This window comes from Camellia sinensis, chromosome 2, assembly GCF_055761805.1.
Source record: "Camellia sinensis isolate YWXY chromosome 2, ASM5576180v1, whole genome shotgun sequence".
Taxonomy (NCBI): domain Eukaryota; kingdom Viridiplantae; phylum Streptophyta; class Magnoliopsida; order Ericales; family Theaceae; genus Camellia; species Camellia sinensis.
Window position 1 is genome coordinate 14,094,197 of NC_138962.1, and position 18,606 is coordinate 14,112,802.

Below are 18,606 nucleotides of genomic sequence, written 5' to 3' on the forward strand. Positions count from 1 at the left end.
CAATCAAAATAATTACTTTCCAAAACAACCATATATACTATAAAGAAAATTGTTGAAAAACCTAATACAACAATTTTCTAAGTCATTAAATCCAACGAATATTTTTTGTTGGTAAAAAATCTTCCATTTGTGAAATAATTTAGTAAGAAATCCATTTATTATTTTGAAAGAAATTTTATTTCTAATTTTACCCCTTCATCTAATTTGTTTAATTTTTTTTAACTATACGTTTAAATATTTATCTTTCTTTTTTTTTTTTGACTATACGTTTAAATATTTTATCTTTTTTTTTTTTTTACTATATGTTCAAATATTTTTATCTGTTTAATTTTTTTTTTACCATCTGTCCAATTTGTATCTATTTGTTGAAATATCTATCTGCTAATGTTTATTATTTGTTCAAATATCTACCCGTATGTAAATACATCGTCAAACCAGACCAACATCACACACACAACCATTTTCTCTCTCTCTCTCTCTCTCTCTCTCTCTCTCTCTCTCCAAATCATACCCTCTCTTTTCAACCACAAGTCAATACAAAATTAAAAAAAAATTCCCAATAAACGCAACAATACCCAAAAAAAGAAAAAAAAAAAAAAAAAACCGACTCCCTTGAACATAATACACATAATACAGACTTCAAAATTTTGATAAAAACGTCTACCAGTTTAGGAGTGAGAACTTCTTCACACTGAACAAAACACACTATCATTAGTCACTGTGTGAACAAATTCACTTCCCAATATATTTAAATTTATTATTATTATTTTTGAAGTTCCACATTGAAAAAGGACAAAATGAAATTTAATAAGCCCACTTTCAAAGAGATCCTACCAATTTAAACTAGGTTCTACAAGCCTTTTTTTTTTTTTTTGTGGTCTACTTTGAACATACAAGTTCTATTTATTTGATAATTTTTGACACTCTTAATTTCTTTTCTTTCATAGCTAAATACTTTAAACAACCCCCAAATTTAAATCATGAGAATCAAAAAGACATGAATTTTACACGATAATTTACAAAAAGCTAAAACATATTTATATTTAAGTTTAAATATAAAAAAGCCTGCCAATAAAATTCATTTTAGGCCTCGTAGACACTTAAGCGGGCCCTGCTAGGATCAATGTTTATACATTGCCAGTTCCAACATAACATCACTGCATAAAGAACATATTACCGAAATCTAACTCTTCCAACCAAAATCTGGTATTTTTCAGGGACTGGCCATCTGAGAAGACAAGTTATGTGGCAAAAAATCAGAATGAAGCGTACAATTGTAATAGTAAAGTATAAAACTTCCCTAAAATAAAAAAAATAAATAAATAACTTCATTGTAGAGAAATGATTTCTCTAAATAAATAAATAAATAAATAAAAATATTCTACAATAGTGACAAAATTAAATCTTACTCATCTAATAAATCATTTTAATGCGGGTTAAAATTTCCCCTCCATCACAATTTAAATATGTAGAAAGAAATTGCTTCAACTAAAAGTGCGCAGACGACATTCTAACTCGCATTAAAATGTAGGAGGATTAATGCAATTTCCTCTGCATCCCAACTATAAAGTTAAAACAATCAAATTAGGTTTGACAAAAAAGTAACATGAATTCACCCCCATTTTAAGACATATCCAAAAGCATACAAAATATTTACCTATTTACTTTATCTGGGCTATTATCATCGATAAACACTTCTAGATTCAAACGGGTAGGGCTTGATTCTCTCACCACAACCACCTTCACAGTTTTCCCAACCTTCTTCCATATTATATCATAGAACTGATACCAGCAAGAGAAAAATTAAACCAACAATACAAGAATAATGCAAATGGTAAATGAGTGTAGGAAACCAAATTTAAAAAATTAAAAGAAAAATATTAGCAAGGTTCATAGTGAAAATGCAAAATAGTTATTGGCAGTCAATAGACGACAGAGGCATCAATAAATGCCACTCAGCTACTTAATGGGTCCCACAATTAACTACTTTGACAACTTATCACAAAACCAGCACCCATTAGCCCCCAACCATTCGAAGCAAGACATACGAAATTTGTCAGTCTTTTTGCATTGAAATATGTCAAAATAGTGTTACAATGAATGCCTAATGTGTTGAAATCTGTGTTACGGGGACATGAACAGAATCCCTTGTTTGTGATCAACCACCTAAAAATGTCACTTCAATTGATATTTTCTTTAAAAAGACATGCCACACAAGTCTAGCAGGGGTTTCCTCTTGATGACCATCAATATTTTTGAGCTTTAATACTCCTAATTGAATATGACACCACAGGACATTTTTATGTGCCTTTTGGAACCTGATTTCATACTCCCTACCAAATAAGCCACAAGTCCTTCGATGTTAATCACAAAAGTATTCACTCATGATGGATGCCATCATGCTTTGACTTTTTAACCAATGCACAACCCTGAATTTTACTAATTCAGTTAACCTCCAACCAAGAAACGTTTTGTTTTTTGGTCTAGACACTAATTAATTCTGATTTAAGTAGCTAACCATAAGAATTGACCAAGTGATAGCACCCCAAATCCAAGCTAAAAAAATTACATTCAACTGTATCCAAGAATGAAATTGCAAAAGAACACTGTGATACCTCACCAAGATGCAGCAAATCAGTGAGTTCTATGGACTTGACAACAAAAATTAACCAGGTATTACAGAAGGACGAGAAGAGGCTAGGTGAACAAGAGAGATGGGTTAGGGCAAAAGAGAGATGGGCTAGGGGAAAAAGCAAAAGCTTGTAGTGGCACCTCTGGCTGTAAATCACACTCCCACGTTCAACCTCAATTTCCATTTTGCTGTCTAATTAAAAAGCTCACCAAGTAAAAAGGAGAAAAGGGAAGAGGTTTGTTTGGTTTTTGAAAAAAATGATAGCTTGGTGTTCAGTTTAAGCTTGGGGCATTAACAAAATGGAAAATTCTATTTACACACAATCATTTATCTAAAGTACACACCATCTACTCAGTTCACACCACACACAAATTGAATATGCTGATTTTATCTCAAGACACACCACCAATTTTCATATAGTACCATATTACCATTATCTTGTCCAACAAACCCAAACCCTAACCACTACAGTCGCTGCTACCACCCCCTCTGATCGCCGCCGCTCTCCAGCCCTCTCCCCTTCAGCCTTAGCCCCCTCCTGCTGTCGCCCCTACTGTATCTGGTTCTCCTCATCTTTTTTCTTCTAAATAAACCCTAGATTAGGATTTGCAGTGACGCCGATCGCGATTCGCAGTGGCGGGGAGGTGATTTGTGGGAGTTGCAGTGGCAGCAGCAGGGGAGGCAGCTCGAGTTGCAAACGAGAGAGAGAGAGAGAGAGAGAGAGAGAGAGAGATGCGAAGAGGAAGAAGATAAGAGAAGAGATGAGGCATAGCAGGTAGAGGCGGTGGTCACTGTAGTCGATGGTTGGGGAAGCTGCATCGTCGGAGTCGGGGGTGGTGCAGTGGCTGGTGCTAGTGTGCTAAAAAAATAGGGTTTAGATTTTGTCTAAAAGGGTAATTTAATTAAGGGACAAAATTGTAAAAAAAAAATAGAAGATGGTGGGTACTGAGTAAATGAGTGGTGTGCAAATAGAATTACCCTAATAAAATCAGCTGTCAAAGTTTAATCCCATAGCTCGAGGGTTCATGCTAAATCAAAAGAAGAAGGGCTCTTGGAATGAAAAGTTTCAATCATCAGGAACAGAAATGGTTACAGCTTGGTTCACAGAGAGAGAGATTTGTTCCACCTCTTTGGTATTAATTTCCCCTTCTCATGAAATCTGCTATTTCCAAAAAGGTTGTCACTGACATGATATTATATACCCCTAAGATCATTTTCTTGCTATTTTACCTATATTATTAATAATATTATTACAAATAATGTTACTCCTATTGCCATTAAAAAAACTACTACTAGTATTTTTTTACCATTACCATTACTATTCTAAATAAATATTACCATTACTACTAGTACATCATTATTGCCGTGCCGCTGCTACTACAAGACTATTGGTACTAATATTATTGTTAGTTTTATTATTAACACTTCTATATAATCATATACTATTTCGATGGATGGCAGGGCAAAGGATTGTAAGTTCTCAAAACTTTCTTCATCGCCACTTCCTTCACAAGTTCCAGACCACAAACACAGCGACAAATATAAGCATGGCAAACAAAAGAATTGGTAGATCGCATGTAATAAGATATCCACCAAAACAAAATCTCAGCATTTTTCAGTTCTAAACTCAAATCTTACTGAAATCACCAATAATAGAGATTGTGCACCTAATCTGTTGGGATGGCATTTATATGCTAGTTGCTGATGGTAATGATAATGACAACAATAATGAGAATGAAGATAGTCATGCCAATATTTTAATGAGAATGACGATAGCATGCTGATTTTTCATACTCCAAATGAGGAAAGGATTACACTATTATAAAAGCAACAAAAGCACAAGAAAAAGGAAAACCAAACATAGTAACAGATTATCTTTTTTTCCTTCATTTTTGATGGGGCATTTCTATATGTTGAAGTATTACTAAGAAGCATGATAAGCTATTTAACAACAATGATAAAAATGATATACCTCAAAAAACTTTCAACTACCTTTTTTCCGCATTGAACAATAACATCACCGTGGAGTATTCCTGCTTGCTCAGCAGGGGACCCTTTCATGACCTACCTGACAGTTTGGAAGATTAGGTAGCGCAGTATGCAATTAGTAGGAATATCTCAATTAAAAAAGGCATTACATGCATGCATACATCTATCCCACATACATATGTACACACACTTGGCAATTAGTTCTCATGTTAAAATTTCTAATTGAGATATTTATCTTATCTAACAAGCAAACACCTCAAACTAATGGATGACTTACAAAATTTTATTGAACACCAAATCAACAAAACAAGAAAATAAAGGTTGTTTATTTATCGCCCCGGGGGGGGGGGGGGGGGGGGGGGGGGGGGTTGGGGTTGGGGAATATTAAAAATAGACTAAAAAATAATTGCTAGGGGGGGGGGGGGGGGGAATATTAAAAATAGACTAAAAAATAATTGCTACGTTTTATTTCATGTAGAAGGGTTTACCTATTTTGATCAGATTGCCTAAAATCAGAACTCAAAATAGCCAGCGATTGTAAAATACAATACATGCTTTAGCAACGAAATGTACATTACAGTAATATTTATTGTTTTGTTAAAAACCTTACGACAATACAACACTGCCAGCAGAACACCGTATCATATATAAACAAAACCACAAGCTCTTAGAACTTTAATCATTGCCACTAAATCCTATGTGGCACCACCTCTATCAAGGAACAAACATCCAGGGCTTTGAAATGGTTTCTTAGACTTAATGCAGAATAAGATAAGGTAACAGCAAAACCCCATACCGACTTGTGCACCTATCCGTACTGGTTACATTATACCCAAACTATATACATATAGTTCATAACTGTTATGTCACACTATAGCAAAACTAGAAAAAGATACAGAATTTTGTATCACTTAATTTACCATTTTACTGGAGAAGTACACCGTGTTGAAACAAGAGATCTAAATTTCATATGACCCACAAAAATAAATATTTTGCAGTTATTTTTATTTTTTATTTTTTGATAAATAATCAAACTTTATTAGAAAGGATCAAGACGATGCAATGAATACATAAAAGAGGCCACAAAAGGCTAAAACAAAACTAACTCATCAACTCCTCAACAAAATCAACAAAAACCAAAACATTGGGATCGACTGTACCCCTAACCCAACTATGCAACACCATCAACAATCTACTTTCTAACCAAGAAGCGGAATGACACTCATCCTTAAACATGCGCCTATTCCATTCTAACCAAAGCAAACAATGAGAAGAAAGCACCCAAGCCTTCCGGCGCCTCTTCCCCACCCGAGCCCCACCCCAACTCTGTAATGCTCCCAACACAGAGGCCGGTTGCACCCACACTAAGCCAAACAAAGCAACAATGAAACTCCAAAGACCAGACGCAATCGGACAATGAAGAAGTGATCCACCATTTCCGCAGCCCTACAACACATACAACACCAATTGACCAGCACATGTCGACGCCGAATCAAATTATCAATAGTGAGAATATGGCCCAAAGCAGCTGCTTGGAAAAAAACCAACACCTAACACCCAACACCCAAATATACTTCGTTGGAGAAAAAAACCACCTTCGTTGGAGAACCCAACACCCAAATATACTTCCAAGGAAACGCACCGATAGCATCCCTTGCAAACACCCCATAAAATGAAGATACTGAGAAGACACCTTTAACCCTCCGAACATCCAACACCACCGAATCCCCTCCATCCCTCCCCTGCTGCAACGCATATAAGAAACCTAAAAGGTCCATCAATTGGTCTAACTCCCAATCTTGCACATCCCGGCGAAGACGAACATTCCAAACAACAGACGACCCCTGCCTCACCCTCACTGAAGCAACCATCTCCTCCCCATCAACTGCAATGGCATAAATCAACAGGAACATAACAGCCAACAACGCCCAACCACACCATCAATACTGCCAAAAATGGACCTTGTCCCCCATCCCCACTCTAAACTGAACCCTCATCCAAAACTCTCCTCTCCCCAACCAAATCCCCTTCCACAACCCACGACCATGGAAAGAACCACCCTCTTCGAACACCAACTCCCCCTCTCCTCTCCATACCTAGACACAATCACCCGCCTCCATAACCGCTCCCTTTCCTCCACAAAATGCCACAACCACTTCCCTAATAAAGCCCAATTAAAAACCGCCAATCTTCGAATACCCAAACCCCCCCGGTCCTTCGGAAGGCAAACTCTCTCCCAATCCACCAAGAGATAATGACAACCTCCCCCTCCTCCACCCCACAGGAAATCCCGCTGGAGATTCTCCAACCACTTAGCCACCACCACAGGAATCACATGCACGAACATAAAATACGCCGGAATACTAGACAGAACACTCTTAGTCAAAGTAATCTGCCCTCCTTTTGACAAGTACTGATGCTTCCATCCTGCCAACCGCCGCTGCACCCTATCCACCACCCCCTCCCACACCCTTGACTCATTAAAGGTGGCTCCCAGAGGAAGTCCCAAGTAAGAAACTAGTAACCTGGCCACCTTACAACCCAAAACAGCCGCTAACACCGGAAGACAAGCCACTTCTCCCATCGGAATCAATGCCGATTTGGCCAAATTAACCCGAAGCCCAAAAACTGCCTCAAAACATAACAATACACAACGCAAATGGCCTACTTGAATAGCATCCGCATCACAAAAAATCAATGCATCATCCGCATAGAAGAGATGAGAGACCACCAAAGGATCAGACCCCACCCTTACCTCAAAACCCAACAACAAACCTCCACGAACTGCCCGAAGAATCAACCGGCTCAACGCCTCCATAACCAGAATAAATAAAAGTGGAGACAAAGTGTCACCTTGCCGCCAGCCCAGCCCAGCCCAGTAGGGAAAAAACCCACTGGGGTCCCATTCACCAAAATAGACAGTCGGACAGTAGAAATACAAAAATGTATCCATCTCCTCCATCGCTCCCCAAATCCCATCCTCACTAGCACATACATAAAAAATTGCCAATTAACGTTATTACAGGCCTTCTCAATATCCAACTTGCAAATAATTCCCTCTTTTCCCAGCTGAAGTCACGAGTCCACGCACTCATTAGCTACAAGAACAACATCCAAAATCCGCCGCCCATACACAAAAGCATTCTAAGACTCCGACACCACCCCCTCCAACACACCCCGAAGTCGATTGGCCAAACCCTTAGCCAGTAACTTGTAAATACTCCCTAAAAGACTGATGGGCCGAAAATCACGAATATCCTCCGTACCTCCATTCTCGAGGATCAAGGCTATAAAAGTAGCATTCAGACTTCTCTCAAACTGTCCCGTCTGATGAAACTGGTCAAACATAGCCAACACCTCCCCCTTTACCACCCCTAACAATGCTAAAGAAAACCAATTGAAAAACTATCCGGCCTCGGCGCCTTGTCCCCAGGCATACTCCTCAATGCCCCCAAAACCTCATCCTCTGTAAATGGTCTCTCCAGCAACAAGCCCTCTGCCTCAGTAATAGAATCAAAGACAACACCATCCACCCGCGGCCTCCAACCATCTCTCTCAGCACGAAAAAGATACTGGTAGAACCCTACTATACCCGCCCTGATGTCCTCTTCGGTCGATAGCATTTCCCCATGCACCCGTAACTTCCCTATCTAATTCACATGCCGATGAGCGTTCACCATGCGGTGGAAGAATTTTGTATTCCGATCTCCATCTTTCAGCCACAGGCACCTAGATTTCTGCCGAAAACTAATCTCCTCCATTCGAGCCACCCTCGTATATTCCTCTCGAGCCATATCCCTACAAACCTCGTCTTCTTCAAAAAGGCCCCCCGCAGCTTCTAACTCATCCAACCCCTTCATAACGGACAGGATATTCGCCTTTTGAGCCTCCACACGACCAAAAACCTCTACATTCCACCTCTTCAGATCCGCCTTAAGAAGTTTCAATTTCTGAGCCAATCAACAACTTAGCATCCCTACCACATAATAACTCCCCCACTAAACCCCCACTCTCCAAAAAAAACCCTGCTTGTAACCACATATTCTCAAAACGAAATGGTGATGGCCTTCGCCGAACTCCCCCACTCTCCAAAAGAAGTGGCCAATGATCAGAAATTGGATGAGGCAACCGCAATTGAAACATCCGAGAAAAGTGCTCCTCTCAATCCCTAGAAACCAGGAATCTATCAATCCGAGAGGTTGCCCTACCGCCAGACCAAATGTAACCTCCCCCCTGCAGCGACAAATCCACTAGCTTCATCTCATCAATGAAAGAAGAAAAAGCCCTCATGGACCCCACTACTTAACTCCCCCCAGACTTCTCCTCCGGACTTCTCACAACATTAAAGTCTCCCCCCACACACCAAGACACCCCCAATCGAAACGCAACACCCTGTAATTCCTCCCAGAAAGCAAGCCTCTCCGACCCTCGAACTAGGCCATAGACCCCAGTAAAAGCCCACTGATAATCATCCTCAATACACCTAAATAAGCAAGACAAGGAACAACCCCCGACCTCTTCCCCCTCCTTCACTACCACCTTGCCATCCCAACAAAGAAGAACACCACCAGCCACCCTTAAAGCTAGTTGAAAAGCCCACTCCACATACCTCCCACCCCTTAGGTCCCGAACTATCTCCACCCCAACCACCTCCATTTTGGTTTCTTGCAGACACACCACACCCGCCTTAGCACTTTGCAATACGAACTTAACCATTGTCTGTTTTCCTTTATCATTCAAGCCTCGCACATTCCAAGTCAAAATTTTCAAACGCATGGCAAAAAGTGGAACACCATGGTCTTTCCTCAGACGTCGCTCCTCCCCCTTCAAACCTCGATCATAATTGATGGAACACTCTAATCTCCTTAACTCCCAGACCCCTTTATCTTTTTGGCCAACCGCAAGCTATGAAGCACGGACACGCATACGGACACGGACACGGGACACGGGAATTTTTAAAAAATGGGGACGCGGACACGGCAAGGGACGCGGACACGGCAGGGGACACAACAAATTTTTTAATTTTTTTATAAATATTTTTATTTTAATACATATTAATTATTTTATTTATTTATTATATTTTTAAATAATGTGTTGTAATTAATTATTTTATTTAATTTTACATACATGTGTTTATTTTTTTATTTATTAATATGTATAAGTATATATTATCTTATAATATGTATTATCCATTATCTAATAAGTATATTTATGTTATATAATAACTATTATATAATATAATATATAATAAAATAATAATAGTTATTAGTTATATATATTATATATGAATATATAATAATAATAATAATAATAATAATAATAATAATAATAATAATATCAAGACAAGAAGACAGACGGGAGAGAACCGAGAGAGAGGGAGACAGAAGCAAGGGAGACGATCGTGATCAGAAGCGAGAGAGAGGGAGACGATAGAGAAGGCAAGAGAGAGAGCTCTGCGAAGGCAAAGGCGAGAGAGAGCTCGTCGAAGTTGAAGGGGCTAGATCGTCGAAGTTGAATGGGGCTCTGGATCGTCGATCGAAGTCAAAGGGCTCTGGATCGTTGCCGACCAGATTTGTACTCGTTTTCCCTTTCATTTACTCTTCTCGCCGTGTCCATGGCGTGTCCAGATTTGGACACGCGTGTCCCCTGCAAAAAAATAAATTAAATTAAGGGGACACGCCAGATGCCGTGTCCCGTACGTGTCCCTGACGTGTCCCCATGTCCCCGTATCCGACACCGCCACGGCTTCCATTTTGCCGTGTCCATGCTTCATAGACCACAAGTGCTTCCTCTATACCTGAATCACCCCCTTTCCAAGACATCTCAATTGTTGTAAACAACTTGAGCGCCTCATCCTTATGCCCTTCAAAAGAAACACCTAGAAATTTACTAACCGTAGCGATACGAGCCAACACCCACTCAGATACAGCATCTGCAGACAGTGGCTGAGTGAAATTGGCATCATGAGCTGTCTCAGAATCCAGGTACAGATGTGGCAGACCAAACACCTTATCTTCCAGCACTAACGGCCTCACCACTATGGCCATATTACCAACTGACTCTGGCCACTGAACCTCATTTGTTGTTACAGAGACCCTAGTACTGCCTTTGGCTATGGCGTTCCCATGGGACTCATCCCCTGCTGTCGTATGTATCGGAGGGTTCGACCTTGTCTCGATCGTCGACTGCCCACGAGGTGGAGTCCCCAAAGACCTACTAAACTCCGACGAGACTCGCGACGACGTCTCCCCTGACGGGGCAACACCATTACTGACAAAAGACCCACCCAAACCAAGTCCATCACGCAGCGACCCAAATACCCGAACAATTGGTGGGTTGGTGGATATGGGTCTAATCTCACCCTTTCCCACAGCACCTGGGCCTGTCTGATGTAGGCCCAATTCACCTCTCCCATTAGTAAAACTTGTCTGCCTTTTATTTGAGTGGCCTACATAAGAACGGGCTCCCATTCTGCCATGCTAGCCCACCTTCTGAGGTTTTGGGCCCAAATTGTTTAAGGCCTAAATACTAGGGCCCGCTCCTATCTAAGGACCCGCTTGTCTGCTCCAAAACCCAGCCCCTGGCCTTCCTTTCCCAAATTTGCAATCAAATCCCCCAAATCCACCATTCCGTGAAGTTCGCCCCTCTTCACGCAGCCAACCACGGCTTCCCTTTTCTGGCCTAGAACACAGCTCCACCACCGGCGACGCATTAGCAATCATCGACCCAACTTCCAACCATAGAGGTATCTCGTATTGCCACGCATCCCATCGGAGCAAGATTCTAGTAGGCGCACTCTTGGGCCGCCGAACTAGAATGCAGACCACACCGAGGTCAGATGAGAAATCGTCAGCCTCCACAAAAGCCCCACACCAGTTGCCGATTACTTGGTACGTCTCCATCCCACGAAGATGTATCGGTATCCCCACCACCCTCATCCACACTAACTTGTCCAACCTGTCCGACTTCCTCTGATCACACTGAATTGTCAGCGACCACCACCGCAAGCACAAATACCGTCCATTAATGACCCATCAGCATCGCAGAACCCCTTCAACCTCTCGCCGAGAAGCAAACACAAATAGAAATTCTTGACCCCCAAGTGGTCTAATCTCCACCTTCCCCAACATCCTCCACCACTGACTTATCCACTCCGACATAGCAGAAAACCCTACACCTCTCTCTCCCACCAAACCCACTGTACCTACCAAGGCCCTGTCCAGCAACTTAAACCACCTCTCCTCAACCACAGCTTGTAGTACTTTCCCATTATCGATCGAAGATTCAGCAACCACCCCTGTAATCGGACCAACCCCAGGCACCACTGCTGGTCATGTTCTGTCACCAAGCTTTGACACCCAGCCTTTTCCTTTGGTGAAGCCTTCAAGAACCAACGCCACTCCCTCACAACCATTCCCGAACTCCGAAGCAAGAAGAAAAATTTGATGACGTTTACCTGTGATCGTGATCACAATCTGGAACGATGCCCCGCCATTCTCCTCACCACGGAGCCAGACTGCCACGCTACGTCGTAATCCATCCAAACAACCCAAGAATTGGGGTCCTTGACTGTGCAAAGCCAACCGTAGTTTCCCAGCAAGCCAACCCACTTCGAACCCAACCAGTATCACCTCTCTCCGAAGGCCAAGCCCGCGCTTCACAATACCCAGTCGTCGATGGCCCTTTTAGTCCTCAGTCTCCTCCTAAAATTCAAAAGAACGACCCCCAAGAAAGAGGATTCGACACCGTGGCATCGTCTCCACCCTCGCCAGAAACATCCCAAGCACCTACTTCATCCCACCAGAAATCTTTTCTATATTTGGTAATATTTAGAGAGAGGCAATCAATTCAAAACTCACAAAACCTTGCAGTTATTCTGACACCAAAAACCTCAATGTTCTAGATGCACAATCAAATTTCTTGTACTTTCCTTAAGTCTCGTTTGGCAAGTAGATGTTTTAGTCTAAAAGTCAAAAAGTTACTAAAAAAATCAAAAAGCCTATAACATGTACCAAAAAGTCAAAGATTCTCTTTTCTCTCTACTTTTTGCACATCTTTTCGTAAAAAGCCAAAAAGTCACCCCAAACATACTAGTTTTTTTAAGCTCATATTTTAGCCAAAAAGTAAAAAAGTTACTAAAATAGCCTGTTTCCAAACGAGGCCTTAATTTCATATTTGAACATTAAAAAAAACAACTGCTACATATTACTGGTTTATTTTACCAAACTTTTCACCTCTCATGTGGTTTCCTATGTAGCATGATAAGCTAGTTTAAATATAGTGGTTCTACAGATACATATGGCTTTTATTCCATGAGTACACATGGGAAATGAAATAAGGAGGTGAACTAAATCCAGTGATGAATAGCATTTCTCTCCCAAAAAGACTTTGCCCCAATAGAATCCGGATCTATCTAAAACAAGGTGTAGCAGAACATACTCTTCAACAAGAACACCTTTGGAGATATTGAACTTCGAGATAATTTTTTCCAACTTCCCTACACTTGCTGCATAAAGATTAGTCATTTCCATGCCAAGCCAAGGTTGATGGGATTTCCTACGCCTCGATACAAACTGAAGCTGCCAACCCAACCCCACTATTACAATATTATCCGCTTTGGCCGAAGCCTCACGATTTTGTTCTTCTTTAGAAAAGGCCTCTTGCTAGTTAGGAGGAGTTAATCAACTTATTAAGTAGGTTGTGGATGCCTCTCAGACCGATGTGGGACAAACCCATTTCGGGCTCCCACACAAACAATTAGACCCTCTAAAACGGCTTCATAATGCTTCCCATTTATCATTTTTTAAGGTAGCTACTTCGTGTTTGGCATTTAAAAAACTATTTTCCTTTTTTGGGGAGAGCATGTAGGAGGGTGAGGACATAATTGAGGACATCTAGCAAACACATAATAAGCAAAATACAGATGTGGAAGCCATATTGATTTGGAGCATACCGGTTTCTTTTTTAAATCACAAGAAGCATTTGGAAACTATGTTGATTAGCAAGAAAGGGGTACAAATATCATAAAAATAAAAATTAACTCCGATGACTTCTCCATAACAGTTTATAAGGAGTCCTCCGATAACACACTAGCAAAAATTAATGATAATAATCATTAGTTGAAGATAGCTAAAAATACATATAAATTATAATCTACTCAAATAAAACCCTTAGCACATTGCAGTCAGTAACTCATACATACCACACAGCATACATCAATTATTTATAAAACACTCTAGGGACAGATTGCACTCCACCATGAACGGTCTACATTCCATCACATAGCTCTTGCCCAAATGTAGACTACATCAACCATATATATATATATATATACATAAACATATAAACAATTGTTGGAATATATTAGGATTACACATGTATTCTAATAATATAACCTAACCAGACTCGGAACGGATGCCAACTCCAGCCCGATTCCTAACGGAGTTTGAACAAAATACCAAATCCACCCCTAACCTTATTGAACAATTACCAACTTCATTCCAACAAGGGCAAGGAGGAGTGGGGCAGGTTAACAACTACTTCACTTCTAACCCTAACCACAGAGCATACCAAGATAATTAGAAGACCAAAAGTCATCACCATTCATCTCTAATTTAAAAACCAATCACTAATATAGTTACAAGAGAGAGGGAAAAGAGACAAATTATTACCTTTGAAATAATGTAATTTGCCCTGAAAAGCTCTTTGCAATCAAACTCGCAGCAGTCAAGACTACACAGAAAGAAAAAAAGAAAAAATGCAAGTGTAAGTAATTGTTAAGGCACTTACAAGCACCATGATCAACAAAAAATAATGCAATATTTGGGTATTTAATATCGGATACAATAAATCTTTAACAAACTGTACATGCACTAAGATGTTTTACATTCTCTTAGTCGTGTAAGAAAATTACAATAAAGTAAATTTACTGTGTACCTGAATTTGCCAGGTGCAGCCATAAGTTCACGGGTTCCAGTACAGGAGCGGCCAATGGCTACCACCATGTCTCCTGGACAAAGTCTAAATAAATTTGAACGACGATGAAGCTGAAACAATTTGGAAGTCATCTCCTTGTCCACAGTACAAGCGATTTCACTTGGATCTATTGAGATTGAATCATCCAAAGGTCCAATGATTGCAGTTGGCAATGCTACATCAGTTTCGATACTAATGGTAGCAATGTTGAAGTGAAAATCATAAGCAATCACACAACCCTTAAATAATTTACCATCCATTACACAAACATTAACCTGCAATAATAGTAAGCCATTTTTTTAGCTAATTGAAAAACATTGAGCAGTATTGTATTCTATTATACCAAGTATTTTACACATCATATATATGGGCAATGATTGGTGGCCACAAATTCTGTGGCTCAAATGGCCCGAAAATGCCAAAACATCATTATATATATGGGCAATGATTGGTGGCCACAAATTCTGTGGCTCAAATAGCCCGAAAATGAGCTACAAAATTTGTGGCCACCAAACATTTTCCTATATATATATATAACTAAAAACCACCTTAAGGTCATCTGGTACAGCATTTGAATCAGTAGGTGATCTTAGGAGAGTCGTAGAAGTTAAAATGGTACTCATGTATGTTCCATTAACATCCTCACATCCAATAATAGTCCCAGAAGATGCAAACATCATCGTCCCACCTGGACATTGAAATAAATAAGCAAATCTCTACATGTGTGTATTTTAAATTAGCAGAGTATACAAATAAGTGAAGTACGAACGAGTACATCTATATAAAGAAAGAATGCTATGCATGACATATAGGGCCTTGAGTATTATGGGGCCCTAGGTGGACTCCTACTCAAGGCCCTGTATGTCATGTTGTTTTAGTTTTTCTACTTTTTGCTTATTTTTTATTTTTTTGCAAAACTATACTTCCTGGTAATCATGATCATATAATCAATCAGATTCCAATCCACAATTCATAGAAATTCAACCTACGGATGCAAATAATGTAATGAAAACATCCAATATTTTTGTGATGATTATGTTTCCAAACACATTGAGAGAGAGAGAGAGAGAGAGATTCAGATTCTTCAAAGAATAAACTTCCACACACTAGCAATGATTGAACCAAAACTTACAAAGACATGGCCTTGTTTGGTTTGTCTCTTGAAAGACAATTTTTGAGAAAAAATTCCAAAAAATTGTCTGGTTGAATTTTATTTTATTTTTTTTAAATCCAAAATCATCATTCTCTCTACTACACATCAATCAACCACTTTTTCTCTCTCCTCTCACAACTGACACATTTATCAATCATTTTTTATTTTACACCCATCTATTCAACTACAAAAAAAAAAAATTCAATCATCCCAAACTCTAAAACTATTTTCAAAACATACAACCAAATAAATTTTTAAAATTTTGTAAACTCTTTCCAGAAAATTATTTTTCAAAATTTTTTCACAAATACAAACCAGACATGGCCAACATTTGGGGCAAAGCAGAACATAAGTAAGGATTTAATGGATTTAGAAATACAAAGCAAAAAAAATTATAGAAGAAATATAATAGCAAGAAATGATTACGAAAAATTAGGGCATAGAATTAACAGAAATTCCAAGAGCAAAAAAAAAAAAAAAAGAAGGATTTAGTGGATTTAATTGTAATGAAACCAAAAACTAAATTGGGAAGAATGAATATAGAAGATCACTGCTCTGTTTTAATTAACTGATATATTTATTTATACATCAAATGAATCCAAAACCCAATTAGGGGAGAATGAATATAGACAGTCGCTGCTCTGTTTGGACCCTTTAATTGATGTAAAGTCAAATTGGGTTCTGTTCCTTCCCTAATACTATAAAGGCTTATATAAATTGGGGGTGCTATTTCTGTTCAAAATCTGGGGGGTCAAGGCAACTACCTTGGTTGCCTACTCTGGTTGCCTACCCCAGGTCTGTTACGTGGACTCTTCTATTTCAACCAATATACCCGTGTCCACCGGATATCAATTTGGACATTTGGATCTCCTACTTTTTACAATATTTGATGAACAAGAAACTCAAATTTACTAGAAAATAAACATTTATAGCCTCTAACATAGATGAGAGATAGAAATTCTATATTTTTCCTAAATCCTATTTAATTTCCAATACATTTTTACATAATTTATAAAATTTTGTCAAAGAATATTATATAACATTTAACATACACAAGTCAATAAATGAGTCCCTGTACCCATATCTTACTTCTGGATACATACCCCCAATATCCTAAGATCTAAGGCCCCGTTTGTTTGAGGTTATAGGAAGGGGATTGGGATTACTAATCCCTTGTTATTACTAAAGTTTATTAGAGTTTGACGTTTGGACACTCAAGAATACTGATGTACTGATACCCATACCTAAGTGCATGTAAGAGCATCTTGAATCCTTCACCAAATCTCTTATTCAATTTAAATTTGATGAAAAATTTAGTGAAACTAACATCCAATCATTTCATCATACTTGTAGCATCAAATCAACGAAAAAAGTTTTTCACCAAATTTGATGAAAAAAGCTTTTGTGAATAAGATTGGAATTCTTAAAAAAGGATTTGATGAAATTTTTGAGCAAAGATTGGAGCATTCAATTTTTTTCACCAAATCAAGCTTTTAATTAGATTTGACGAAAGGGTATTGGAGCATACCATATCAAGTTTAACCAATGTTTTACACAAATTTGATAGGGGGAAATGGAGGATTGGAGATGTTCTAACATTAGCTGCTGACAGATACTAAATAAAACATAAAAACAACCAAGTATATGTGATACATACCTACCGGTAACTGATATAAGACTAACAACAGAAGCAGAAGCTTTCAAAGAGGTTCTTTTGGTATCAATATCTAAGTCCATATTAGCATTTACAAATTGGTCAATCTTCTGCCCAATAGTATGTGGTGTCGTCAAGTATGAACCTGTTCATGCCATTATTATTAGAAAATAAAAATATATAAAACGATAATAAATATATATATATATATATATATTTTATGGAGCCAATTTTTTACCGTGATGTTCAGGGCGTTTCCGTTTCCATGGGCTATACCTATTCATTCTTTCTTCCGGGTCGCCATAACCAATCTTCATATTGGGGAGTCAACTGCCAACATATTTTGGTGAAGGTTTAGAAATTGAATCTTGGCAGCGAAGGTTTAAAAATTGATTCTTAGTGAACCCAAAGGAAAATTGATTCAAACAACCAAGTGGTCAAAAGATAACACTTTCGAATCATTCACAAAAATGTAAAATTAAGATTTTAAAAATCAAAACCAATTTTTTTCCTAAATCAGAAAAACGAAAGTTAAGTGGATAAGGAATCTTCTTTAACAATCCGAGAGGAGAGGTTCCAACCAAAATGAAGATACAAAAATGAATAATAATTTTTTATAATGAAAATCTGAGAGAAAGAAAACCTCAGACAAGGGAGGGAGTAAGAGAAGGAAGCTCAGGGAAGCTTGCTGCGGAGCGATGTCCTCAGCGCCGGGGAACCTCTATCTAGAGAGTAGAGACCTTCACCGTCATCGCCAATGGTATCAAGGATGAGAAGACGCAGTGCAGCGCTGATTTGTGTCTCCGTGAGGAACCCTAGCCCTAAAAGATAGCTTACCAAAGTAGGGGTGGACCAACCATGGGCCGGGCTGGTTGGGGATGGGGTCGCCGGCATCGGCATCGGTTTGAGTGGGTGTATATTTTTCCTCTTTTGGTAATTTTTTTGAGGGGTAAAATGATAATTAAAAAATTAAAAAGAGTAATTCTAGAAGAGTGTGGCTATTAGGCCTCGTTTGGCAAGAGGCTATTTTAGTTAAAAAGTCAAAAAATTATTAAAAAAGTTAAAAAGTCAACAACTTATATCAAAAAGTAAAAGATTTCCTTTTCTCTCTACTTTTTGCACATCTTTTCGTAAAAAGTCAAAAAATCATCCCAAACATACTAGTTTTTTTTACATCACATTTTAGCCAAATAGTCAAAAAGT

General features: G+C 38.9%; 1 protein-coding gene across 3 annotated transcripts; it reads right to left on the reverse strand.

Annotated features, from left to right (window-relative positions):
• Nucleotides 1-1,015: 1,015 nt before the first annotated feature.
• LOC145789231 (putative protease Do-like 14) lies at nucleotides 1,016-18,374 on the reverse strand. Of its 3 annotated transcripts, none has more exons than XR_014360614.1 (9): nucleotides 18,047-18,374; nucleotides 17,642-17,733; nucleotides 17,411-17,548; nucleotides 15,145-15,284; nucleotides 14,558-14,871; nucleotides 14,293-14,353; nucleotides 4,605-4,696; nucleotides 1,658-1,782; nucleotides 1,016-1,228 (listed from the first exon to the last, which is right to left on the reverse strand). XR_014360614.1 is itself a non-coding variant. In XM_082913748.1 (9 exons), exons 2-9 carry the CDS (start codon nucleotides 17,718-17,720, stop codon nucleotides 1,174-1,176), a joined length of 984 nt encoding a protein of 327 aa, XP_082769874.1. In that variant the 5' UTR covers nucleotides 17,721-17,733; nucleotides 18,047-18,374; the 3' UTR covers nucleotides 1,016-1,173. The 3 variants fall into 3 exon arrangements, 2 of the variants coding, with proteins under 2 accessions (XP_082769874.1, XP_082769875.1); XM_082913748.1 differs by having other exon boundaries at nucleotides 4,625-4,696; XM_082913749.1 differs by having other exon boundaries at nucleotides 4,625-4,696; nucleotides 17,680-17,733; nucleotides 18,047-18,121.
• Between the last annotated feature and the right edge of the window lie 232 nt (nucleotides 18,375-18,606).

What these genes read in the sequence shown, in the direction of transcription:
- LOC145789231 (XM_082913748.1), bottom strand. Translation starts at nt 17,720, where the DNA reads ATGAAGATTGGTTATGGCGACCCGGAAGAAAGAATGAATAGGTATAGC. An exon ending in TAGTCTTATATCAGTTACCG is followed by an intron (nt 15,285 to 17,410) that starts GTAGGTATGTAT and finishes TTCAATGTCCAG; the next exon opens with GTGGGACGATGATGTTTGCA. An exon ending in CTGTACCAGATGACCTTAAG is followed by an intron (nt 14,872 to 15,144) that starts GTGGTTTTTAGT and finishes CTATTATTGCAG; the next exon opens with GTTAATGTTTGTGTAATGGA.